The 26,717-nt window shown below is 37.4% G+C and overlaps 2 protein-coding genes across 5 annotated transcripts in view; both read right to left on the reverse strand.

Annotated features, from left to right (window-relative positions):
* The window catches only part of NCMAP (non-compact myelin associated protein), a 561,420-nt gene that overhangs the window by 301,084 nt on the left and 233,619 nt on the right, over window positions 1-26,717 (reverse strand). The window lies entirely within an intron of this gene.
* Window positions 5,436-26,717, reverse strand: part of CLIC4 (chloride intracellular channel 4) — an 84,384-nt gene continuing 63,102 nt past the window's right edge. The window contains exons 4-6 of the mRNA XM_033422540.1: window positions 24,222-24,328; window positions 9,712-9,893; window positions 5,436-9,014 (exon numbers count right to left, since the gene is read on the reverse strand). Coding sequence (XP_033278431.1) covers window positions 8,850-9,014; window positions 9,712-9,893; window positions 24,222-24,328 — 454 coding nt within the window. The 3' untranslated portion in view covers window positions 5,436-8,849. The remainder of the gene's footprint in view (window positions 9,015-9,711; window positions 9,894-24,221; window positions 24,329-26,717) is intronic.

The raw sequence follows: 26,717 nt of genomic DNA on the forward strand, positions 1-26,717 counted from the left end.
TTCTGTACTTTCCAAAATTTCTACAATGTGCAGAATTACTTTGACAATCACTTAAGCAGTTAAAAACCTGTAAAAAAAATTATTCTTGATACACTCTCGATTTTCCTAGTGAAAAGCAATTGTTCCCTTTATGAATCGGCACGAGGTAGGCTCAATAAAGTGAATGAATGAATAGTGCTTTTAAGTCTCTTGTGAATTGTTTCTCACCTTCTGCTTTTATTGCCTGGTTATTTGTGTTTATGTCTTTCTCCCTTGTGATCCTGGAAGTTCCCAGAAGGTAGAAATCACGTGTCTCCATTCATTCACATCCAGCCAGTGCCTTGCATCCAGGAGGAGCTCAAAGTGTTATTTTTTAATGAATGGAGCAACTCATAAGTTAAGTGTGTTTTAACATGAGATAAAGATTCTGGATGCCAAGAACTATGTTAAACCCATGTCTTATGAAGTAAGGGGACTCCCTGAAAGCCATGGACAATGGGATCAAGAAGGGGTTCTAGTGGCAACTCTGCCCCTACCTGGTAGCCATCATGTGTTTATGCCAAATCTGCTGTCTAGTCCTGAGAGCACTGTCCTAGGAGTCCCCATGCCGCAATTAACTACCTATGGGGTCTTGGGCAAGTCACTCATCCTTAGTTCATTCAGTGATGAACCAAAGGTGCTGGAGTATTTCTAGCACTGCTGTCACTATGATTTCTAAAATGCATCTGATAATGAAAGTTGGTTTGGAATAGCAAGGTGAAAGGTATCTTTAGAACATGGCAGAATTCTTCTTAAAAAGAAACCAATAACCCTCTGTTGATAATCAAGTCAGTGATGTGCATCCATGAGCTGGGCTCCGCTTCACGTACATTTTGTCTTTATCTTCAATTTTTTAAATAATTAAATTAGGCAACCTTAAGCTTCTGGTAAGGTCCATGGGATTCCTGGAGCATCTGTAGAGATGAGGAAAAATTCCTCTACAGTAAACGATTTCAGAGAATGAGATCACATCGCTGAAGTGCCAGTGAAGGCAGGGAATGGAGAGGGTCCTGGGCTTTTCTTCTCCAGCCCCTTCCTTGGTGGGGAAACCTCCCGTTCATCCACAGCAGGGTGACCTCTGTAAGGGTGACCTTACAGTGACCTCTGCAGACAGCAGGGAGTTGCTGCACATCTGTCTCTGAGCCAAGGAGGTGGAGAGCCCCTTCTGCTCTCCCTGGCTTCCCAGAGTCCCCCTCTCACCAAGCAGGACCCTCCTTATTACACAGAAATGGAGCGCCGGTCCCTGCACTTGGTACGTGGTGTTAGAGCCCTTAGCTCTGCTTGCCTCGTCCCGACTTCCCTGTGCGCTTGGGAGGCTGGAGTGGGCATGGTGCAGCCTTCCTACTGGAAAAGTCTGCTTGGGGAGCTCCGGGCTGCTTCCACCGCTGGACCAAGAAACCAGCCTTCCTGAGTCCCCAACTTGAGCCCCTCCCAGCACAGGAGAGGTGACAGCACGGAAGCCAGCGCCCTGATGGTTAAGCTCTGGAGCCAGACGGCCTCCATGCATTCCTGGCTGCGTGAGCTTGAGCAAGTTACTGAACCTCTGGACGCTTAAAGTTCCTTATTTTTAAAATGGGGGTAATAATCATCCCTACCCCAAGATACAATTGACAAGATTAAAAGGCTTGAAACAGTTATATATTTTTTAAACATATTTATACCTATATGTATATAAACTCAGTACGATAACTGGCGCATAGTGTTTAAGGAAAATCATTTATTTTTACTTGATTGAGGAAATCAGAGAACGAGGGAAAAACGGAAGTATATTCATTTCTTATAAGAAATGGGATCAGAAACGAGTCACTGGCTTTCCCTTTTTTGTCCCCCAACGACAGCTCGCCTCCCGTGAGGCCACTCCTCCCTCCAGGGCCGTCTGCAGAGGGGAACCCCCTCCTAGCTGTCACGTTCAGCTCACTGCGCAGGGCCCCTCTCGGGGAAGCGTGCGGGCGGTTCTCTTCCACGCCGGTGGCGGTCAGCTGGGCGCCGCACGGGGCGCCTTCGGGCGCTCGGCCCCGCGGCCCCGCACCTGGCGCGGTGGCGGCACGCGGCCGGCTGTGGCGCGGGCGAGGCGGGGAGGAGCCCCGGGACTAACCGCGGCAGCACATCTTCCCCCCTCGTGCCATCTGCCACCAGAACTGTTAGTTTTGCTTCGGAGGCGCTTTCTCCAGCCGCCTCGCGGGCCAGCGAGAGCCGAGCGCGTGCACAAGTGCGAAAGGGCTGCGAAAAACGGGCGCGCGCGGCCCTGGCCAGTTAGGGGGGGAAGCCGGAGCCCCCGGCGATCTGACCTCAAAGCAGGGTCCCGCCCCCGAAAAAGGTGCGAGGGGGGCCGGCCCGGCCTCCGGCGGGCTGCAGGCGCCGGGGTGTAGATTAGCGGCTTCGGGGGGAGCGTCCGTTCGCCACAGGAAGGAGGGAAGAGGCCAGAGGTGCCTTCACAGCGCAGCAGCCCTGACAGATCTGATAAAGAGGAAGGAAGCCCTCGAAGTGGCTGAACCGAGCTGCCGGCTCCCCAAACGGACGAGGTCCTGCAGCTGTCACAGCCCTGCTTGCAGCCGCGGGGCAGAAAGGAGGGGAGCCTGCGCCCCCTGCCGGTCGTTTTAGAACGACCATCCCGGGCAAGGAAAGCCGGCAGGGCTTGGGGACGCGGCGCGGCCACTGCTTCCTGGGCAGGAGGTGGTAACGCCCTTGGGATGGTAAGTCCCCAGGGGAAGGCGGGGCTTGTCTGGGCCTGGATCCTCTACCTTCGCAAGAAACCTGCCCCACAGAAGAAACACAAGAATAGGTTTGCTCCAGATGGGCTCCGCTTACCTGGCAACCCAAGTCCACCCTAATGAGAAAAGTATCAATAAAAGCACGTCTCAAGATTGCAGAGCACGATCTGCACAGTGCTATATTTCTTGGCCTCTAATTTTGCTGTCACTCACTAGCTGTGTGACCTTGAGCAAGTTTCTTAACCTCCCTATGCCTCAGTTTCCTCATTCATAACGTGGGAATCATAGTCTAGATCTCACAGGATTGTTAGGAAGACTGAGTTAATATATGTAAAGTGCTTAGAATCGTTCCTGGCTTACCGAACATATGTCTGTTAAATTAAAATGTTTAAATTTCACTGTAGGGTGTAGGCTTGTTGCACATGCTGTAACTGATTCCTTATTCTGGGGATTTTCTTGCTGTCTTTCAATCATACTGATTTCTAGTTCAATTCCACTGCAGTCAGAGAACATACTTTGTATGATGTCACTCCTTTGAAATTTGTCGAGGCTTGCTTTATGGGCCAGCGAATGGACTACTTTGCTAAAAGCTCCATGTGCACTTGAAAAGAATGTGCATTCTACAGTTATTAGATGTAGTGTTGCAATGTCAATTAAGTCAAATTACTTAATTGAGTTATTCCTTACTGTGTGTGGGGGTGGGGGGGTGGGTCTAGTTTATTTCCTGCTCATTCTGTCAGTAAGAGAGCTATGTTAAAAATCTCCAGCTATGGGCTTCCCTGGTGGCGCAGTGGTTGAGAGTCCGCCTGCCGGTTCAGGGGACACGGGTTCGTGCCCCAGTCCGGGAGGATCCCACATGCCGCAGAGCGGCTGGGCCCGTGAGCCATGGCCGCTGAGCCTGCGCCTCCGGAGCCTGTGTTCCGCAACTGGAGAGGCCACAACAGTGAGAGGCCCGCGTACAGCAAAAAAAGAAAAAGAAAAAAAAACTCCAGTTATGATGGTGTATTTGTCTATTCCTCCTTTCAGCGTCATTAACTTTTGCTGTATGTATCCAAGGCTGTGTTATCAGGTGCATATAAATTTAGGACTGTTATATCTTCCTAATGAATAAAACTTTCATCATTATAAAAGTACATTATACATGGCTGTATTATAAAATGTCCTTTGTCTCTAGTAATACTTCTTGCCTCAAAGCCTGCATTTTATAATAGTTACATCTGCTCTCTTGTGTTTGCTGTGTCAATGAATTAAATCCTTTAATTTCAACCTTTCTATGTCCTTATAAAGTTTGTTTCTTGTGAATGTCATATATTAGGCTTTGATTATTTTAAATAGTTTCATACTCCCTTTTAACTGGATTGTTTTGCACACTTATATTGAATATAATTAATGGTGTAGGGTTTATAGCTAACTTTTGCTGTTTTTCCAAGTTGTCCTGTCCTTTGTTCCTTTAGTCCTTTTGTCCTTTCTTTCGTTTTTTAAATTTTATTTATTTATTTTTGGCTGCATTGGGTCTTCGTTGCTGCGTGTGGGCTTTCTCTAGTTGCATCAAGCGGGGGCTACTCTTTGTTTCTGTGCATGGGCTTCTCATTGCGGTGGCTTCTCTTGTTGCAGAGCACGGGGTCTAGCCATGCAGGCTTCAGTAGTTGTGGCTCACGGGCTCCAGAGTACAGGCTCAGTAGCCGTGGCGCACGGGCCCAGTTGCTCCGCACATGTGGGATCTCCCCGGACCAGGGCTTGAACCCGTGTCCCCTGCATTGGCAGGCAGGTTCCTAACTACTGCGCCACCAGGGAAGCCCGAGTTTATTTTTAATGTAGTTAATATTAGTATATAGAAATTACATTGATTTTTGTTCCTAAATCTTTTATCTAGTAAGCATCTGAATTTTATTATTATTATTTTGGCTGCATTGGGTCTTCGTTGCTGCGTGCGGGCTTTCTCTAGCTGCGGCAAGCAAGGGCTACTCTTCGTTGCGGTGCGCGGGCTTCTCATTGCAGTGGCTTCTCTTGTTGCAGAGCATGGGCTCTAGGCACACGGGCCTCAGTAGTTGCAGCACACAGGCCCTAGAGCGCACGGGCTTCAGTAGTTGTGGCACGCAGGCTCAGTAGTTGTGGCTTGTGGGCTCTAGAGCACAGGCTCAGTAGTCGTGGCGCACGGGCTTAGCTGCTCTGCAGCATGTGGGATCTTCCCGGATCAGGGATCGAACCCGTGTCCCCTGCATTGGCAGGCGGATTCTTAACCACTGTGCCACTAGGGAAGCCCCTGAATTTTATTATTTCTAATAGTAGGTTATTTTGAATTTTTTATATATGCATCATCTGCAAAGAAGTCATTTGGTCTATTCTTTTCCATTCCTTATTCTTTTTACTGATTTTACTGCATTGGTGTAGGATGCCTCTAATAAAGCAGCTATGGAAAATAGCTGAAGAATAGCTGTGACGGAAGGCAATCCTGTTTTATTTCTGACTTTAATGAGAGGGCTTCTGTTTCATATTTATGTATGAGATTTGCTGTAGGTTCTTGGCAGATGTCTTTATTGGGTTAAAAAAAGTTAATCTCTGGTCCTATTTCGCTAAGAATGGGTAACATGAAAGTTTTTATAAATTATTTTATGCACCTATTGAGATGAACATATGGTTTTCCTCCTTTAATCTACTAAATGTGCTGAATCGCCACTCATGAAAAAAAAGTAGTCTCAAATAAAACACTTTTACCCCAAATTGTTATTTATTTTCATGAGGGGGTAAAAAAGAACCTTTTATGATAGTGAAAATATACTTTATTTTTTAATACAATAGCTGCCAGCAATAAACTGGTTCCAGAGACAGAAAAGAAAATACAAGCATTCTATAAGCTTTCATTTTCCTTTTCAACTAATTTAAAGAAAATACTCCAATTCTGTTCAACATTATGATTTGGGGGATTTGAAATTTTTTTCCATGATAAAAATATAATTTTGACAGCCCCAGCCTTAGTAATTTGTAAAGGATGGAATAAAAAAAAACATATATTATAACAATAATGAATGCTTCCCTCTCTTTGAATCAAATACTGATTATAACCAGTGTAAGAAATTGGTTAATCAATAAACTTGATGAAATGTGTATCAAAATGTTCATGAAAAAATACATTTCTATTTCTTCTCATTTTTACCATGTAGATATTTTCTAAATGGATATTTTAAATGCACAGAAACAAAAGCTATCTACATGCAACTCTGGAGAGATTCAAAACAACAGAAGTAAATATGCCTAAATTCTAAAGTCAATCAACTGAGTGTAAGAATAAATGTCAGAAACCTCTTCATTGTATACAGATTGCTCAAGGGTTTAAAGATAGTTGTATTAAAAAATAATAATAATAAAGGTAGTTGTATAAACCAAAGTTACCAAGAAATAAAATCTTACATGAATTTTATCACTAAAGTCAACAATCCTAGTAAAAGAAAATAACAGAACTGTATAGAAAATCTGCATCTACATTTTTTAAAAAAGGAAGTTACACCAACTGAAACAGTAGACAGCTTTCCAAATGTTGAACACAAAAATTTCTCAGAATCCCTTGGAAATTAGTAAGATCTTCCATTCAGAGTCTAATCTTGTTTAAATGGAACAAAAGGGGTTTAAATGAAGGGGAAAATGATTCAGTAGTTGTAGAAATAATAACAGATGATTTCTACTGTGTCAACCCATATACTACATGAACTGCCATGAAAACTTTCGTGTCCCAAATCTCCCAAGACATGAAGCTATGATCTTTCCACAAATGTAAGATGGGGTAAAAAGCATATTCTAGGATCATCCTTCTTAGTAGCTTTCATTCATTTGCCAATCTCAACCTCATCTAATTTCCCTGATAAAGTAATAAGATTTGTCTTTCAACAGAAAAATAATTCTGCCTTCATCAAAATTATAACAGATAGACCTTGCCTTCCTTGGACATCCAGAGAGACAGCCAAGTACAATCAGGGGATAAATTTTTAAAAAGGAGAAGAAGAAGAGAATAAATATCCAAAGTGGAAAACACTTCACAACTGAGTTTCAGAATGTGTTTTTTCATCCGTTTTGAGGACTGTAGCTCTTTCCTCATTAGCCTTCTACTCTGTACCACTTAGTCCACTGTTCACCTGAAATAGACACCCCCACTTCTCTTGAATCTTTTCCATGCTTTAAGCTATGAGGCAAGATTCAGTATCACCTGATGCCAAGTTACCACTATCGTAAAAGTAAGTGAAAAGTGAAGATGGCTGTCTGTGTATTGGTGCAGAGGTGACATATTCACCCATGGAAGCTACTGCTATAGAATTTCTCAATATATAACCTGATAATGCTTCTTCCTGGAACAAGATAAATCATCATCCAACATTTTATTACAAAAAGGTGGGTACCCAAACTTTTTTTGATCAGCAATAAGGAGTTCTAAGAAAGGTAAAGCAAAGAAATCTCCCTGAGCCAAATGGATACAATATGGAGTTTTTCTTATCTTTCTATACCAAGCTAGTCACTGATAGGTTTAAAAAATGCAGAATGCTTAAAAAATCAAGCTGCTTCCATAAAGCCAGTGCTTACTAAACGTTAGCATATCATAGGGAAGAAAACACTGCCATTTTAAAGCAATATACTTAAAATTTCCAAAAGCAGCCTATGAGAAATAGCATTTCTTAAACAGGTTAGGTATAAAAATTACCAAAACATTATTATAGTCACAATCACAGTCTTTGGAGTAGTACATAGAAAGTCTTTTTTTTTTTTAATGAATAAATACATAGCAAACTTTTGTTTTATTTTCACCAAGTTCATCCTCCCTTGTTACAACACAATTCCTGGTTTAGGACTTCAATTTAAGAAACAAACAAACATGAAGACTGCTACTCCTCAATGTGGCTGTAGGAAAATTTAACTGAAGGAAGTGCAATGATTGAGATTAGGCAAAACTGCAGTCAATGTGTAGTCACCATCACAACTATAGTTTAGTCCAAAAGAAGTGAACCATCCTCTACCCAAAGTCTAACAGTAAATGGGGGTGGAGTGGTAATCTATGTGTTTTATCTTGTTTTTAATATAGGATGGATAATGCATTCTTTAGATTATCCACATTAAATGTGCTTTAGAAACAAAATTCTACTTGATATTTTGACAAACCCACACTACATTCCTTAGGTTAGTTTTTACATTACTAACCATTGTACTGCTACAGCTAAATCAACTAAATATCAGTGTACGTAGTGTTGCTCAAACGATCTACAAACAGCAAGGCCGATGCCTACCTAAAAAAAGGAGCATTTTTAAAATAAAGGAAGAAAGTAATAATGTTCCAAATGAATGGCACTGGGCAAAATACATATAACCAGTAACATATTTAGACAGAGAGTATCATGTGCCCATTGGTTTCTCTTATATGCATAAAAGGCTTGAAGAAGATCTTGCAAATATTGTTCCTCCCTCTAGACTTTTAGCTTCTACGTAGTGTCAGATATTATAATTGATATGAAGGATAAATGCGTTTAGGCAAAAGTAAAAATCCACATACAAAGTAACATAGCAATATCTGTAGTGACTTTCTGGAGAAGGCTCTCTTCTCTGGTGGTAACATCCTTTAGTACATATCCAGGATAGACTAAATTGAAACAATATTTTGATACAGTAGCAATCCTTTCATATACTCTTACTAAATATTATAAAATTCCAAAAATACATAAATATTCCTTGTACCGTGCATTATGCACCAGTTTGGGCCTGATGAGGTTGTGATTACTATTTTAACAGTTAAACAGTGCACCTCAAAAGTTCTGCCATCTGTACACAGTGAATGGAGACAGTGGTGAGGGCTCTAGAGAGATGGCAAACTGCCTTTAAAGTGAAAAGTTTTTATGGAGTGTCTCCAAATTAGGAGGATACGGGGTAGGGGAGGTAGGCAGGGTAAAAGAATTTTCAAATAATACTGCTTAGGAGTATATATTTAAAGATAGCTACTATACCTTGTCTATCCTTTATCCTAATCTGGAATAACTGCATGTTTGTGCAAAATAAAGTTTCTATTTTATAGGAAGAGGAGCAGTCTGTTAGGAAAAGCATGTTCTTAGGGGAAGATGTGAAGACATCTCTCTCGTAAGTGTTATTTTATTTGGTAAGTCTTTTGGCTACATCACTATATGCTATTTCAACCTCCTTATCACTGGGGCAGGTATTGGTGAACTCATCCCTACTATATGCGTTAGTTAAGTATCTCCAGATGCCGGTCATTCCTTTTGGAATATCAAAGTTGCGATATTTTTTGGCCACCACCTGAAATACAAAGAGATCAAAAATTAACATTTATATGCCATGTCTTATAAACCAGACATATATCTGATTTCAGGGCAAATTAATTCTGTGAATCTCTGAAAACTGCTTCTACCTGAAGTCTGTCACCTTCATTCTAACTAGACTTTTAAACAAGGACTGCACGCTACACCAGAGATTGAGAAGTGTGATGGTCATCGCAAATGCCTGCCTTGGCCATCCAGAGAAACAGCCAAGTATAATCACTGGATAAATACTTGAAACACACACACACTAGATCTCTGTTTTTCTTGATTTTGATCTTTACTGCACAACCATCCTATACAGCATAGTGTTTCACACAATAAATGCTCAATAAATATTTTCTGCCTTGAAAAGAAAAAGCCAGGTGATCAGAGAACAAAGTTTGATGCTATAAGTCAGTGTAGCCACCACTTCAAAGTTACCTGTTACATCTCTGAATTTTTATGCAGTCGCAGAAAAAAAAATCCTATTTCTCATATGCCTTGATTTTAAGACATAATTTTCCATTTAATCAACCCTAGGGTGTTTCAACTATTGCCTGAACAACATTACGTTACACTATTTGGGGGGTGCTAAATAGTGCGTGTCAGAAGATCAGCCAAGTTTTACACAGAGGAAGTGCTGCCTTAGTAAACAGATACTAGGTGTAATAGTGCCCCACATCCTGCAGGCCTACCTTGACAATGTGCAGTTTGGGCAGCAGGTTGCAATCAGCTAGTGTCATTTCATTGCCATCCAGAAATTTACGTGTGGAAAACTTAATGTCCTCCATACTATTCTCATCAATTTCATCGGGGAGGGGAGAATTCAGATATTCATCCAGTTTCTGCAGTGTTTTCAAGAGACCCCTCTCCAATGCTGAAAGAAAAATGGAAATACTCTAAGAAGAAAAACCACCCAAGCCCCAAGTAGAAGCATTACTCCTTCAGTCAATAACTATTTGTCAAATGTTTCTCTGACACAGGAGGACGAAACAGACAAGGTTCCTGCTCTCATGGAGCTTATTTACTTGGGGGAGAAAGATAAGACAAACAAATTTATAGATAAAATTATAGATAAATATTTTAAAAAGCATGATAATTTCAGATAGTGGTATCTATAAAAATTTGTTAGTAACTAAATGCCCCATATACAAACACATCATGGCCCAATACAGTTGATATTTAAACTGGGGGAAAAAATGGGTGAGAAAAGGCAAACCTATTATTTCAAATCTAGGAAAGAAAATCTTGCCAAGACAGATTCTTGCCCTCAATTTTAAGTCCTGCTCCCGTAAAAATATTTGGATTTATATCCATGAACTGTGTTAAGAAACTCCAATCTAAGCACTCCACTCCAAGCAGAGAAGCCTGAAGTTTTTGCACTGCCTTAATATTCGTAAGAAGCCAAAAATAGCACTATCTTATAATAACATGAAAAATAGAGGTCAGATTAGAAAGTTCAGTTTACAATCTGAATTGGAGGCCTCATTAGCAAAATAGATCAAGATACTATATGTTATAATTCAGAGAGAAGCAGGATGCAGCCACCCTGTATATCTAGAAAGTCAAGGTTAGTGACCCTTAGCAAAGAGGGGATGCGAACATCATTAGAAAGGAATATGAAACTAACGCTAAAAAGACAGATCCCCCCTTATCCCTTTTTGTCTTTTATCCTCTCAACCCACCTTCACCTCCCACTCCCAGAATAGATGAGTTCACACTGATGAGTACAGTACTTGGCCATAAAAGAAAGTTAAAATCATGAGGTGACACTCCATATTAGTTATAACTTTGAATAAAGTTGGATCCATCACAGAAAAAGGCAAAGTTTTACATGCTGTATATTAGATATTTCACCAGCAACATAAATGTCCTAACCTTATACCTCTTCTTCCAAACTGCTCCCACTGACTCATCCCTTGATCCCTTCAAAGTAGTCCAGACAACAGATGGTAGTCTTAGCTAGGTAGGGGCTGTAGGCATTACAAGGATTTTATAAAGTACTGAGGAGATAAAAACCTACCGAGCTTGGAAACCAAACTGAATATGGAAAAAGGAGGATAGAAGTATTCAACAAAATACAAATGGAGGCCCTACTGCATGCCAAGTTTTGTACCAAGCATCGTTAAATTCACTACTGAATAAAACATAAAAGGTTCCTACTCTCAGTTTATATTTTGGGGAATGAAAGTAGTATAGAGAAGCTCATCAACAAAAGATTCCCAGGGTGAATGCTGGTACCATTGCTGAGACATGTACCTTCCTAGAGGAGAAGCAGATTCAGGAAGTGTGGAGATGAGTTCAGTATATGCTGACTTTGAGATGTCTGTAAGACACCTGAGCGGCGATGTCCACAGACAGTTGAGTTCTAGTCTGGAACAGACTAGGCTGGGGCAATATATTTGTACGTCCTGAAAGCACAAATGAACGCTGAAGCCATGGAAATGAAGGAGAAGCAGAGGGCCTAGGACAGAACCCTAAGGAACATCACTGACGGTGTTGTGTGAGGCAGATAATACATTTTTGTCATTATTCGGCATTTCATTATATGATTATAGAATAAATACGTATCCATTCTACTGTTAATGACATTTGTGTTGTTTACAGTTGGGGCTTCTTGTGCAAATCTCTTGGTGTGCATCTATTCATATTCCTATCAAAAATGGAGTTGTGGATGAGATATCTCATACCTGTTAGAATGGTCATAATCAAAAAGACAAGAAGTAACAAGTGTTGGTGAGGATGTGGAGAAAAGGGAACCCTTAGGCACTGTTGATGGGAGTGTAAATTGGTACAGCCACTGTGGAGAACAGTATGGAGGTTCCTCAAAAAATTAAAAACAGCACTACCATGTAATCCAGCAATATCAATTCTGGATATTTATCCAATATGGAAACAACCTAAGTGCCCACTGACAAATGAATGGATAAAGAAAATGTGGTGTACACACACACACACACACACACACACACACACACACACACACATCACATGCATACAATGGAATATTATTAAGCTACAAAAAAGAATGAAATCTTACCATTTGCAACAACACAGATGAAACTTGAAGGCATTATGCTAAGTCAAGTCAGTCAAACAGAGAAAGACAAATACCATATGATCTCACTTATATGTAGACTCGTAAAAGACAGACAAACAAACAAGCTCATAGATATAGAGAACAGATTTGTGGTTGCCACAGGCAGGGGGTGGGCAAAATGGATGGAGTGACAATGATGTAATGTATAGCATGGCGACTACAGTTAATAATACTGTACTGCATATTTGAAAGTTGCTAAGAGTTGTAAATCTTAAAAGTTCTCATCACAAGAAAAAAAATTTGTATCTACATGTGGTGATTGATGTTAACTAGATTTATTGTGGTCATCATTTCACATAGTATACAAATATCAAACCATGTAGTACATCTGAAACTAATAAATGTCAATGATACCTCAATAAAATTTTTTTTCAATTTTTTTAAATGGAGATGTAGGTTATAGGGTATGTGTGTGTTCAGGTTTAGTAGAAACTGTGATCAGTTTTCCAAGTTCAGCACAGCAAGCAGCAGTGTATGGATGTTCCAGTTACTTCACATCTTCAACAACATTTGGTATTGTTGGTCTCTTTAATTTTAACCATTCTTGGGTATGACAAATTCGGTTTAACATATTTTCATATTTATTGACTCTTTGGACATCCTCTTTTTGTAAAGTGCTGTTTGCTCATTTTTCCTTTGGACTGTCTGTTGTACTGACTTGCAGTCTTTTTATATATGCAGATGCAAATCCTTTGTGGTTATATGTATTATGCATACCTTCCCCCTTTTCACTTGCTTAATGGTGACTTTTGATGAACGTAAGTTACTAAACCTAATGTAGTCCAATTTATTTTTTTTCTTTTATGATCAGTACTTTGTGTTCAGCTTAAGAAACCTTACCTACTCCCAAATTATGAAGCTATTCCCCATTATCTTCTAGGAGATATATTATTTACCATTCATATTTATATCTACAATCCACTTAGAACTGATTGTGTATGGTGTGAGATAGGGATATTTTCTTGACTCTATATTCTGTTCCACTGTTCTATTTGCCTACCCTTCTGTTAATATCACACTGTTTTAACTATTGTACCTTTATAACAAGTCTTGATATCAGGTAGTGGAAGTTTTCAAACACATCTTTCTTCAAGATCATCTTGGCTATTCTTGGCTCCTTACATTTCCCTAATAAACTGTACAATTAGCATGTTAATTTACACACACACACGCACATGCTGTTGGACTTTTGAATAATCTATAGATTCAACACAACCCCAACTTGAAAACTGGCATCTTTATAATTTTGAGTCTCCCAATCTATGAATATCATTTATTTCTTCTAAATTTTTCTTTTTATTTTATGAAATTGAAAGAAATTTCAATTTCTTTTGTTTTCTATGTAGAGGCCTTGCCCATTTTTGTTAAATTTATTCCTAAATATTTGACATTTTTTATTGTATAAATATTTTTATCACATTTTCTATTGTTTCTTGCTAACATGCACAAATACAATTGATTTTTATAATAGCCTCATATGCAACCACCCTGCTAATTCACTTTTTTTATTCTTATGGTTCATCAGTAGATTATTTTAGATTTTCTACATGTACAATTATATTAAGAATAATGACAAATTTATCCCTTCTTTTATAAGTCTCATAGCTTTCATTATAGCTTTTTCTTTTTTCATTATAGCATTATAGCTTTTTCTTGTCTATTATACTGGCCAAGACCTCCAGTACAATGCTAAATAGAAGTGCTGACAGTAAGCATCCTTCTTCAGTTCTCAATTTCAAGAGGACATCTTTCACTACTTCCCTATTACGATGCTTGCTGTAACTTTTCTGTAGATTCTGTCAGATTAAGGAAATTTCTTGCTGTATCTTTTTCGCAAATTTTTTAAAAATAAACATCTTAATCATAAGCATTAAATTTTATCAAGCATTTTTCTGCATCAATTGAAATGACCACATAATTTTTCTTTTATTCTATTATTGTGATAATTCGAATAGATTTGTGAATGTCCAAACAATCTTCCATTCTTGAATTAAACTCAACTTGGTTACGTGCATTATCTTTTCTCATATTGCTGGATTTGGCATATTTTGTTTTAGACTTTTACATCTATGTTTCAGAGAGACTGGCCTGAAAGTTACTTTCTTTTGATGTTTTTGTGTGGTTTGACCTCAAAAAGCAAGTTGGAAAGTATTTCCTCTTTTCTGTTTCCTGGAAGAGTATATGCAAGACTGATGTTACATCTTTCCCAAATGCTTAGAAGAGTGAAGCCATCTTTGTGAAATGGTTTTTAATTATAGATATAAGATGATTCACATCTTGAATCCATTCTTGCAACAATTTTCTTACACTGTACTTTCTGTAAATTTATGCAATAGTGTTTTCAAATTTATAAGCACAGGGCTTCCCTGGTGGCACAGTGGTTAAGAATCCGCCTGCCCATGCAGGGGACATGGGTTCGATCCCTGGTCCGGGAAGATCCCACATGCCACGGAGCAACTAAGTCTGTGCGCCGCAACTACTGAGCCTGGGCTCTAGAGCCCGCAAGCCACAGCTACTGTGCCCACGTGCCTAAAGCCCGTGCTCTGCAACAAGAGAAGCCACCTCAATGAGAAGTCCACACACTGCAATGAAGAGTGACCCCCGCTCACCGCAACTAAAGAAAGCCCAGGCGCAGCAACAAAGACCCAACACAGCCAAATATAAAAATACATTAAATTAATTTTTAAAAAAAATTTATAAACATTGTCATAATATCTTCCAAAAGTCATTTAAATGCAAGATCTGTAGTAATCCCCTTTTATTCCTAATATTGGTTATTGCTGCCTTCTCTCACTTTTCTTAATTTTTCTTGTCAAGGATTTATCAATTTTCTTATTAGACTTTTCGAAGAACTAACTTTTAGCTTTCCAAATCCTGTCACATTTGTTTTCTTTTCATAAAATTCTACTTTTAGTATCTCATTCCTTCTAACTTCTTGATTTGCTGATCTAACTAAACCCCTGCGGTGGATACTTTAAGGTTACCAATTTTTAGCTCTTCTTTTTGCCATTCATTCATTCATTCATTTGGCTGCACCAGGTCTTTGTTGCAGCAGGCAGGATCTTTAGTTGCAGCACATGGAATCTTTTAGCTGCGGCATGCAGGATCTAGTTCCCTGACCAGGAGTCGAACCCAGGCCCCCTGCATTGGGAGCACGGAGTCTTAACCACTGGACCACCAGGGAAGTCCCTTCTTTTTTCTAATATATGCATTTAGAGCTATACATTTTCCTCTAAACACAGCTTTAGTGGTAGCATATAAATTTAGACATGCTATATTTTCATCATGTTATTCTTCAATCTATGGGTTATTGAGAAATGCACTGCTTAATTTTCAAACATGTAGAAATTTTCCAGCTGTACTTTTGTTACTGATATCTAGCTTTTCTTTGTGGTCAGGGAAAATATTCTATATGATTTCAATTTCCATTTTTTGGAAAATTTTTCAGATTTGCTTTATGGCTCAGCTTTACAGTCAATTTTGTGTTCCATGTGCATTTGAAAAACAAGGGTATATTCTGCAGTTGTGGGGCACAATGAGATTAAATTTATATATCAATGAGGTTAATTTTTTCATTGTATTATTCAATTCTGTATTCTCACTGAATTTTTCTTTTTGGCAGATTCTAAATTACTAAGGGAGTAAGTTAAAATCTCCCACCGAGATTGTGGATTAGTTTATTTCTCTTTTAGCTCTGTCAATCTGGCTTATATATTTTGAGGGTAGTTATTTGGTTACACAAATTCAGAATTATTTTATTTTCCTGGTAGGTTAATCTTTTTAAATCAGTCTGAAACATGTTTCATTATCTCTTGCAATGATTCTTTCCTCAAAGTCTACTTTGTGCAATGTCAGCATAGTTTTGCCAACTTTCTTTTGGTTAGTATTTACACCATTTTACATTCAACTTTCCTGGGTCGGTCAGCCTATCTGTCTGTCTATTTATCTATTGGTGTGTATTTCAAATGTAGGAGGGAGGGAGGGAGGGAGGGAGGGAGGGAGAAAGAATTTCTTCTTGTACATAAGCAACACATTTTTAATGCAGTTAGGAAACTCTGTTTTCTACTTGGAGTATTTGAATCATTTACATTTAACGTAATGACTACAAACTTTGGTTTAGAACTGCCATCATACGTTTGTTTTCTATTTGCCCTCCTGTTCTGTGTTCTCTTCTTCTTTCTTGCCTTCTTTTGGATTAAGGTTTTTTTTAATTATTATTCATTTCCCCCTCTACTTGTGTATCATACATTTTTTTCATATAATTTTTGAATTTTATTTATTTTTTTATACAGCAAGTTCTTATTTGTCATCATTTTATACACATCAGTGTATACATGTCAATTCCAATCGCCCAGTTCATCACACCACTATCCCCACATCCCCGCAGCTTTTACCCCTTGGTGTCCATACATTTGTTCTCTACATCTGTGTCTCAATTTCTGCTCTGCAAACCGGTTCATCTGTACCATTTTTCTAGGTTCCACATATATGCCTTAATATACGATATCTGTTTTCTCTTTCTGACTTATTCACTGTATGACAGTCTCTAGATCCAACCACATCTCAACAAATGACCCAATTTCGTTCCTTTTTATGGCTAAGTAATATTCCATTTTATATATGTACCACATCTTCTTTATCCATTCATCTGTCGATGGGCATTTAGGTTGCTTCCATGACCTGGCTATTGTAAATAGTGTTACAATGAACATTGGGGTGCATGTGTCTTTTTGAATTATGGTTTTCTCTGGGTATATACCCAGTAGTGGGATTGCTGGATCATAGTATCACACATTCTTTTGCTAGACTTTGTTTCCTTGACTTACTAAAGCTTAATTATAACTTTTACCACTTCCAGGATAATGCAAGGACCTTGGAACACTCTAACTGTATTTAATTTCCCTCCTGTCTCACATGCTATTGTTTTGTGTATTAATTTGACTTTTTTTTTTGGACTGCGTTGGGTCTTCATTGCTGTGCACAGACTTTCTCTAGTTGCGGTGAGTGGGGGCTACTCTTCGTTGTGGTGTGCAGGCTTCTCATTGTGGTGGTTTCTCTTGTTGCGGAGCACGGGCTCTAGGCACGCGGGCTTCAGCAGTTGCAGCACACGGGCTCAGTACTTGCGGCTTGTGGGCTCTAGAGTGCAGGCTCAGTAGTTGTGGCGCATGGGCTTAGTTGCTCTGTGGCATGTGATATCTTCCCAGACCAGGGATTGAACCCATGTCCCCTACACTGGCAGGTAGATTCTTAACCACTGTGCCACCAGGGAAGTCCCTGGACATATATTTTAAATCCCAGAAGACACTACTGTTCTATACAGACAGTATTCATTTATATTTTATATTTATACTACTCTTTGCTTTCCCTTCCTTCCTGCACCTCTGGGTGTTCATCTGAAATCATTTTCCTTCTGTCTGAAAAACTATTTTTAGTATTTTGTTTAGTGTGAGTCTGCTGACATGAATGTTCAGTTTTTGTTTATTTGAAAATGTCTATTTTGCTTTTACCATTTAAAATTCATAAATAAAAAACTAATATATTAATCATTACATTCTTATAGTAATTTTCAGTTGAAAAACTTGGTGAACATATGTTAAGAGAACTGATTCTCAGAGCAGCCATGGGACATAGGATGGGTAGATATTATCCTATCTTATAGATACTGAAATAAAGAAGAGACTTTGCCTTTTCTCAAAATCAAAGAAAGGAGATCTGACATGTTGGAATTTGACTTGTTACGACTACCTGAAATTATAAATTGAACTGTGAATTTTAGAGGCTCACAGAAGAGGCAGTAAGAGAAAGCTGACTGGTCAACAAGTATACGGATCCAGGGCTGTAAATATAAATGTCACATCTTGAGGCAAAAATAAAATATTTGGATGTGTTTGCTTTCACTTTTGGAGGGTATTTCATGGCTTACAGAATTCTAATTCGTTTTCTTTTAACTCTTTGAAGATCTCATAACATTGTCTTCTGGATTCACTGTTTCTGTTAAGAATCAGTGCTCAGTCTTATTGCTTTTACCTTGAAGAGCTTTCTTTCTCTCTGCCACTCTTAAGATTCTACCTCTGGTATTCAGCAATCTGACTATGATCTATACAGGTATAGTTTTATTTGTCCTGCTTGGGTTTTGTAATGCTTGACTCCATGGCTTGTTATCTCTCATCAGTTTGGAAAATTCTTGGCAATTATCTAGCTATAGCTTCAATTCCATTTTCTCCTCTTATTCTGGGATTCCAGTTATACACACGTCAAACTTTTTTATTGTGCCCCACATGTCTTGCACTCTTTTCTGTGGTTTGTTTTTTTTTGCTGGATTTGTCTTTTTATCTCTCTGTGCTTCCATTAGCTATTTCCTTCTGACCTATCTTCATGTTCACTAATACTTTCTCACCATTGTCTACTCTGTTAAATTCATCTATTGAGTTCATAATTTCAGCAGATATTGTATTTTTAAATTCTAGAACTTCCATTTGATTCTTTTTTATAATGTCCAGTCCTTTGCTGTAATTTTCACCTTGTTCTTTTACTTTTGAATATATATAAGTTATTTTAAAGTATCTGATAACTGAATACCTTGTAGTTTTTAAAATGGTTTCATAAAATGTATTAGTTGTATTCAGTCCTTGATATGGGTACTTTCTATTACTATTAGATTTTTAAAGCTGGTAAATTTTTAAACTCAGAGCTGGTTTATATTAAAATGATAGTCTACTAAGTCATGAACTTTTCTTCATATTCTTGTTAAAATTAATGCATCGTTCTTGCTCCCCAACCGTACTATATGTTCTTTGAAGGTAAAGTCTGTGTCTTGTGCTTCTTCTTCTGCATATCCCCTTAAATTCATGGCACTTTACCTCAGCATATGGTGGACACTTGGTCAATGTCTGGAGCAGACTGAGAAAGGCCAATAGTTAAGTATAAGAGTTTTGAGTTTCATAAATGTATGAAGTTCAAAAGGCAATTAGGTGAAAATGTAGAATAGACACTTTTCAAGTCAGATGATTGAAGATATTTATACTTGACTTTTATATCTTCGTGGGAAGCTGAGAATAAGGTAGGTACTACATATTGCTATAGAGCACGTAGCCATTTAAAAAATGTAAAAAAGAACTGGTAATATTTTTTACCTAGGTAAATATCAAACAAATTGGAATGTGCTATGCCAAGTGATAGACAACAAGATTAAGATCAAAGAACTACCTGTTTTATTAACAGAAAGTCGCTCTAGCCACAGCCAGGATCAAGCTAGTTTATTTCTTAGAGAAAATAGTTAAGAAACAGGCCAATAGAACCCAGTAAAATAAAGTTGACGAGTTAGGGGAGCTTAACTGCAACTGGGGAAGTGACAGGGAATCAAGCCATTTAAAGATAAAAGATCAAAAATACAAAGACAATAAATATAACCTTTTATTAATTACATACAAGCTGTTAATAATGCATGCAGTCAGCTGAAATGTAAAGTTTATAAATTAACAAGAAAATGCAATGTGAGAAACAGCTACGTTAGTAAGGAGTCCAGGGCATGATGGAAAATTTTCACGGTTGCACTTAAAAAGAAAAAAAGGAGACAGCAGAATCTCAGGACTGTAAAAGAACAAACTTTTAAAGATTCAATATGCTTCCCGTCAAAAGCAGTGAATACAAAATAAACACATATTAGATATAAGGACTTGTTCTTTGATCAGATTACAATGAACAGGATCATGACCTATAAGGAAGACAATACTGAATTCAAACACTGAAATAATGTCTCAAATGGCACTTGAGTGGTATAACAAGTGCAAGCAAGTTTATGATCTCTGATCTACTGTAAATTAATCCTTTTCCTGAATTAATTCTCAAAAGTATCCAATAGAGAAATAAAATATTCTAAATTTCCAAGGTTTATAACATACAATGCTTATGATCCTAGCTGTAAGGCATGGACTAAAATTCAGAAGCTAGCAGAACATTACAATTACTGCTCTATAATTTTGGACGTAGCAAAGTACCTGCAATGAAGTTGAACTGCTGTACTCGACCAGAGTGTTAGTGATTTTTCATAGTTAAGAATGTCAGGAAAAAAAAAAAGAATGTCAGAGTAAAGGGTATATTAATGAAAACAAAGAATGCTGAATTAGTTTGATACAATTTTTATGTATCAAACTAAGGAATGGACAACAAAACAAAGAAAAACGAGGTAACAAAGTCTTAAAGACAAACCATCACAAAGGAATGTGAAACTGGTTAAAATAAAGAAAATGTCAAGATTAACCACTAGAAGGCAGTAGCAGTCCATCAAAAAGTAGCTCTTTTTTTTTTTTAGCTCCTTTTTTTTTTTTTTTGGAGTATAATTGCTTTACAATGGTGTGTTCGTTTCTGCTTTATAACAAAGTGAATCAGTTATACATATACATATGTTCCCATATCTCTTCCCTCTTGCTAGCTCCTTGTCTTTTGTAATTAAAAAGTAGCACTATTATTCTCTAATACCCCTACTGTAGTAATGCCGTATCTCTAAGGAGGTATTTCAAAAGTTCTCAAAAAAATTACTAAGTACCCCAGAGGCCATACAATCAGTTTTTAAATTAACTGTGAAAATCAAAATATTAACACATACTCTCTCTCTTACACAGACACACACAAACACACCAGGGTCAGAAGTGTGGGGAAATGAATACTTTCACATTAGTGGGAATAAAAACTATTATAGTCTTTGGAGAACAAAACCTTTTGACCTATTTGAAATCTAGCACAAGGACACTGGCAGCACAGTTTGTCATAATAAAAAACTTGAGGCAATCTAAATGTCTATCAGTAAGGAAATAGTTAACTAAAAATCCATATTATGGAATATTAAGCAGCATTTCTAAAACATGAGGTAGATCTACATTTTGATATTAAAGTATTTCTACCATATAGTACATGATAAAGATAACTGAGGAATGTGTGTATATATATATATATATATATATATATATATATACACACATAAATACACATTTAAGTACAATGTGTGCATAGAAAAAAAGAAGGATACATACTAGCTGCTGGGGAAGAGTTTATATGATATGACTAAGAAGGGGCACTGAAATTTTATTAATTTCTGTATTATTTTAACTTCTTCAAAAAGCATGCATTATTCTACTACTTGTATAATTTGAATGAGTAAAAGCGCAAGGCAAAAAGCATTAAATGTAACAAGACAGTTACTGTTGTAGAAAAACAATATAATTTACAGTGAAGAAAAAAATTATGAGCACTTACATGGACAAAACTATATTTTAAAGCTACTGCTAGTTTTAATAAAAGGGTAATCTTACACAAGCAATTTTTAAATGCCAGGTAACACATCAGTGGAAAACAGGGAGAGGTAATAAGTATTTAAACATGATTAAATACCCAACGCAGTTTCATTGCTACAATGATGAACAACCATCCTCTGATTCCACACACTTTTCCGGAGAGAGACAGAAAGAGAGAGATGGTTGGAGAGAGGGAGGCAAGTAGGGAGGGAGAATAAATCTTGAATAAAAAGGAACCGATCAGAATCTAAAGATTCCTTGCCTCCATTTAAAAGTGTGAATTGGGACATTATGAAATATGTCTCGGAGGCTATAATGGCAGATTTCATCACTGCTAAATTCACTGATCTCTTAAGAATATTATAAACATCAACAGACTAATAAATTATCTATTAGTTACATTTGGGAGCTTAATAAGTTATATAAATGAATGAAATCACAGAACTGAAAAAAACTTAGGAGATCTGGGACAGGTCATAATGAACCCATCCCATAAAAGGAATTACCCATTAATTTCTCTTTTAATGCTTCAAAAAAAACAAGCTGTTACTCCCAATCACCTCAGACATGTTACCGAAAGAATTATATGTTTTATCTATCTATCTATCTATCTATGTTTCCTTTCATTTATTTTATTCTTTAAATCATACTTGCTTACTCTGTACCCCAATATAAGCATTGGCCCTTCTCTTTCACTTTCACTAGCCCAATTGCTATAGCATCTAGGCAGCTAATCCCTTACTTAGATAGAATTAGCTCTTAAAAGGTCTTAAAATTGTCCAAACACATTGGATTTTGTAAAACATTTAATAGGTTTTTAAAACTAATCAAAGGCTTGCCTACTCTGATTTACCATGTAAAATGACAAATCCATCTTCATGTAAGTTGTTTATTGTTTGGGGGAATTAGGAGGTGGATGACTAAGGCTTATTTAAGGCATTTAATTGCACTAAACAGACAGATAAGAGACCTGCAACAAACATACATAAGGGAGACCCGTTAAGCTCCAAAGTGATTTGGAATACTGTTTTCTAAAGTCCCAAGGCAGTGACAGGCCACTGTGGGGGGAAGTTGCTTGGTAACTGGAATTCTTATTTACCAATAGGTAATTTAATGTAAAAAGCCTTCTAAATTCTGCACTGTGTAATCCATTATGTTGTTTGTTCTTATTGGTTACAGCATTCTAAGGACAGTAAGTGTAGGTGGCTACTTAAGACAGTAACAAATTGATAGGAAAAAATAGAATGCAAAGTTATACTTAAATGAGTCACTTTCTCCCCTATTCTCTACCCCCATCCCATCCCTCAAAGCAATTGGTTTTGTTGGGTTTTTTTAAGCAAACACATTTTATTTCCCTCTCCTCCCCACCAAGTGTCAAAATAAATTCAACCACCCTCTAGTTTCCAAAAGCCACACAGAGAAATAAAAACATTATGACTTTAACTAAGAGAGTTCAAAGAATTATGCAGCAAGAGCATCTGGGTGTAAAAAGAACAGTCACCTGCAGGAAGGAGGGTAGAACAGAAAAGATACTGTCTGTGGATAGGAGGGGCTCCAGTATAACTGTTTACCTAGTATATAAAATTCTCAGACAGAAACAGTAGTCAGAAAGAAAAGCCAATTACTAAGGAAAATTGCTCCCAAACTAAGGCGGCTACTGAAACACACTTAATAAGCCAGGCCTGAGCACTAAGGTTTTCCCTTTTTTCCCTTCGCTATAGAAAAAATAAAAGCCTGAATAGCTTGGAAATCTACCCACTGAAATAACATAAGGAAATCAGCAAATGTTTCAATTTTTTAAAATGTTTATTCTTGCTTAACCAGCACTGATATTTTTTCCTCTTTGGTATTCTTGCTCATTTGCTGCCATAAACTCTACCCAAAGAAATCCACCCAAGCTACCAGAGTCTAAAATTATGATGGATTACAGTGTCTTCAGGAGTTGGCTCTTTGGTTATTATTGTTACTTTTAATTAAACACTAATGCTCTCTCTATATAGTTTTCCCCAGGAAGAACAATGCTTAACACCCTAAAGAGAAGAAAAGGGGAAATGACTGAATGGTGTCATTAAGACAAGGTTCATTAAATGGGACCTCTTTCTAAGAGGCTTCCCTTTACTATATGTAAGTTTGGTAAATGAAATAATAAGATAGTGTCTTTTAATAAATAAAAGAAGGAAGTTGCATCTGTACTACCTAAACAATTCTCACCATGAAAATATGACTTGAAACTAAAATCTTAATTTTAGGATATGGAGAAATTTGGAAGGCTGGTGAGTCCAAATCTCTCTTAGAGCAACTCCAAAAACTGCTCTTAAGGGTAATTAGCACAAAAATCCACCCAGGCTGACTTCAGGTTGCTGGCACAGATAATAAACAAAGATTTGGAAACAGTTTAAATTGCACTGTATCCACCTATTCCAACCTCCTCAACCACCCAGGCCACTGTTCCTGAGGCCGTAGTTTTCTGTATAGCTCCCTTAGTGGTAACTTCTCAGAAGAATATGAGAACAAATTTATTCAATAAACATTTTATCACACATCTACTTTATGCTAGGCACGGTCCCACTAGCAAGAAACAGAGAGAAAAGCAATTTAAGGACTTACCCTGGTTTATCCTCAAATCTCTGATGAACTCTGAAAGCCAGTTTTTGATACTTATGGGAATGTCTGGCCTCCAAAGTAATCATTTATAATCACTGTCATAATAGGGGGTTTTGGTCTTTGTTCCTGTTTTTGTTTTGTTTTGGGGTATTTTTGCGGGGAGGGGGGAATGGTTCTACAGTGCTAATTCAATCATTTGGGTTTTTTTTACCTTCATTAGCCTCTGGCCTTGAATTCTTGATATATGCAGAGAATTTGGCAAAGATGTCCATTCCAGCGGTATTTGATTCTGGGTGTTTTGGTGAAAGCTTTAAGTACCTAAATGAAAAATGTAATAACGGATTATAGATCCTCCAAAGATACATTAGCATAAATTCTCTCAATCAAACCATTGTGCTAGCAGTTACTAGACATCTTTTAACGGTTATTACTCTAAGAAATGCCATCATCTGTTTTCCATGATATTTTTAAGATGTGTTTTTTCCTTAGGAAACAAAGTTCTACACAGTGTTTTTGTTCACATATTAATATTCTTGGCAACCAAAGCTCATCCACACTCCACCTCCATTTTATAAATTAGAATGCTGGGGAAACAGTCTACTTGTTCAGACTTGTGCCAAGCCCATGGGCGTCTTAGAAAGAGAACTCTAGAGCAGAGCTGTCCAAGAGAACGTTCTGTGATGATGGAAATGTTATATATTTGAATTGTCCAAGATGGTAGCCATTAGTGACTTGTGGTTATCTGAATATGAATTTAAATTAATCATAATAAAGTTAAAATTCATTTCCTCAGTTACACTAGCCACATTTCAACTGTAGAGCCTTCTCAAATAGGAATGCCAAACAGACAGATCTTGGGTATGCCACACACTGAGCCAGCCATGTAAAGCAGTACCACAGAACCCTGACAGGAGGAAGAGTCTAAGCTGCCCAAGCACAGATTAAGGACAAAAACAGCAGGAGGCCGATCATTCACTTTCCTACACTCAGGATTTTCCAAAACCTCCCATATATTAAATATTGTAAGGGTGACAATGAGCAACAGAAAAATAAGACATCAGGAATTTTGCTAACAAGTGCTCTGTTGTGTTGTTACAAAGTCTTTCTACTTTGAGAAAAGACATTCATGACACAACAGCTTTTTTAAAAAAACACACACAAATGTGTATGTCATATACTTAAATTTTCAAACACACATACCCAATGTTTATTTCTTCCTCAAATTGGAAAATACATATGAAAAAGCCCAATTCTTTACTTCTCCCTTCAGCAGAGCTTGTATCAGCTCCAGGGAGTCAGGACTAGAGAAGTCCAGACTCTTGAGCACCACTTTAGGGAAGACTGATCAGCTTAAAAGCCCTGCAAAATGGGCTGGGGGCCGGTAAGACTACGGAAAAAATCTTACATTGAACTAGTTTAGATTTATTCATATATTTTAAGATGCTGTCTTACTACTTTTCTTTAAATTAAAAATGAAAGTGAGGTATTTTTAGAAAAAAATTTGTTCAGTTGTAAGCTGTAGTTTCAGGTTAGTTTTTATATTCGTAACTTTTACGTTTGCCATTTTAAATTCAAGAAAAGATATACTAAATTAGACATAGTACTATATTGGTAAGGAGAATATAAAATATCTATTGAATACCAACATGCTCAAGTTATTTTCCTGTTTAATATCTATTTTTAAGCTTAAAGAGTTCTTCATAATTAGAAATGAAATTAATTACATAACAAGCTTTTCAGTGAATGATTATAGTAAATTTCACCTGTGTGTGTATGTATATGTATATTATATATATGTGTATATGTGTATATATATGTATTTTTTTTCCTGCTAACTATAGAAAACTTTACCTTCTCTTTTTATTTTCCCTGCCTGAGCTGAAACAGTTAATTCCAGCTTCAACATTCCTGAATTTCCCTTGACTATGAAAACAACCAGCCTCTAATTTAAATGTTTCCACCGCTTATAATACAGTACCTTCACTGACTCATTCCAAACAAAAAATAGTGCAAGGAACAAAATATACTGAAGTGCCTCTCCAATATATCTATGACTTCCTCTAGCCAAGTTTCCAGATTTACTCTTCTTTTCCCCAACCAATATTTAGCAGTACCAACTTTTTCTAATGAAGTTAACTTCATAATTCTCATAGGGTTGAATTACAGATTATTTATATATTCATTATTCATGCATATATTCATTTATTCTAATTATTAAGTATCTACCATGTGTCAGGAATTGTACTAACTACTGGGGTTGTAATGATCAACACACAGAAGCATGCTTACTAGAGATCTGTTTTAATGAACAGGTAAAAATCAAAGACTTGCAATCAGCATATCCTTTATTCATATGGAAATAGATGCTGTTACAATTCTTAAGAAAAACAGTGTTCTCTAAAGCAGGTTAAACATGCCCTATTCTCCTCCTCCAAGACAATTAAATTTGTACTATTAATTTAATGCATACAATACTATAGTTACAAGAGACCACTCACCTCAATCTCTCATTTTGCCTAAAAGGAAATAATATTCCAGAAAGCTTACATATTTGGCCCCAAAATCACTGGACTAGTTAAAAGTATTGTCAAACTGAAACTCACATCTCCTGTCCCCAGGTCCAGTGTTGTTTTGTTTTTGTTTTATTAAAGATCAAGTTCTAAAAGATAAATCAAATGCTAAACTGGTAGGTCCAAAATCAGCTGTC

Source organism: Orcinus orca, chromosome 1 (assembly GCF_937001465.1).
Source record: "Orcinus orca chromosome 1, mOrcOrc1.1, whole genome shotgun sequence".
In the NCBI taxonomy this organism is placed as follows: Eukaryota; Metazoa; Chordata; class Mammalia; order Artiodactyla; family Delphinidae; genus Orcinus; species Orcinus orca.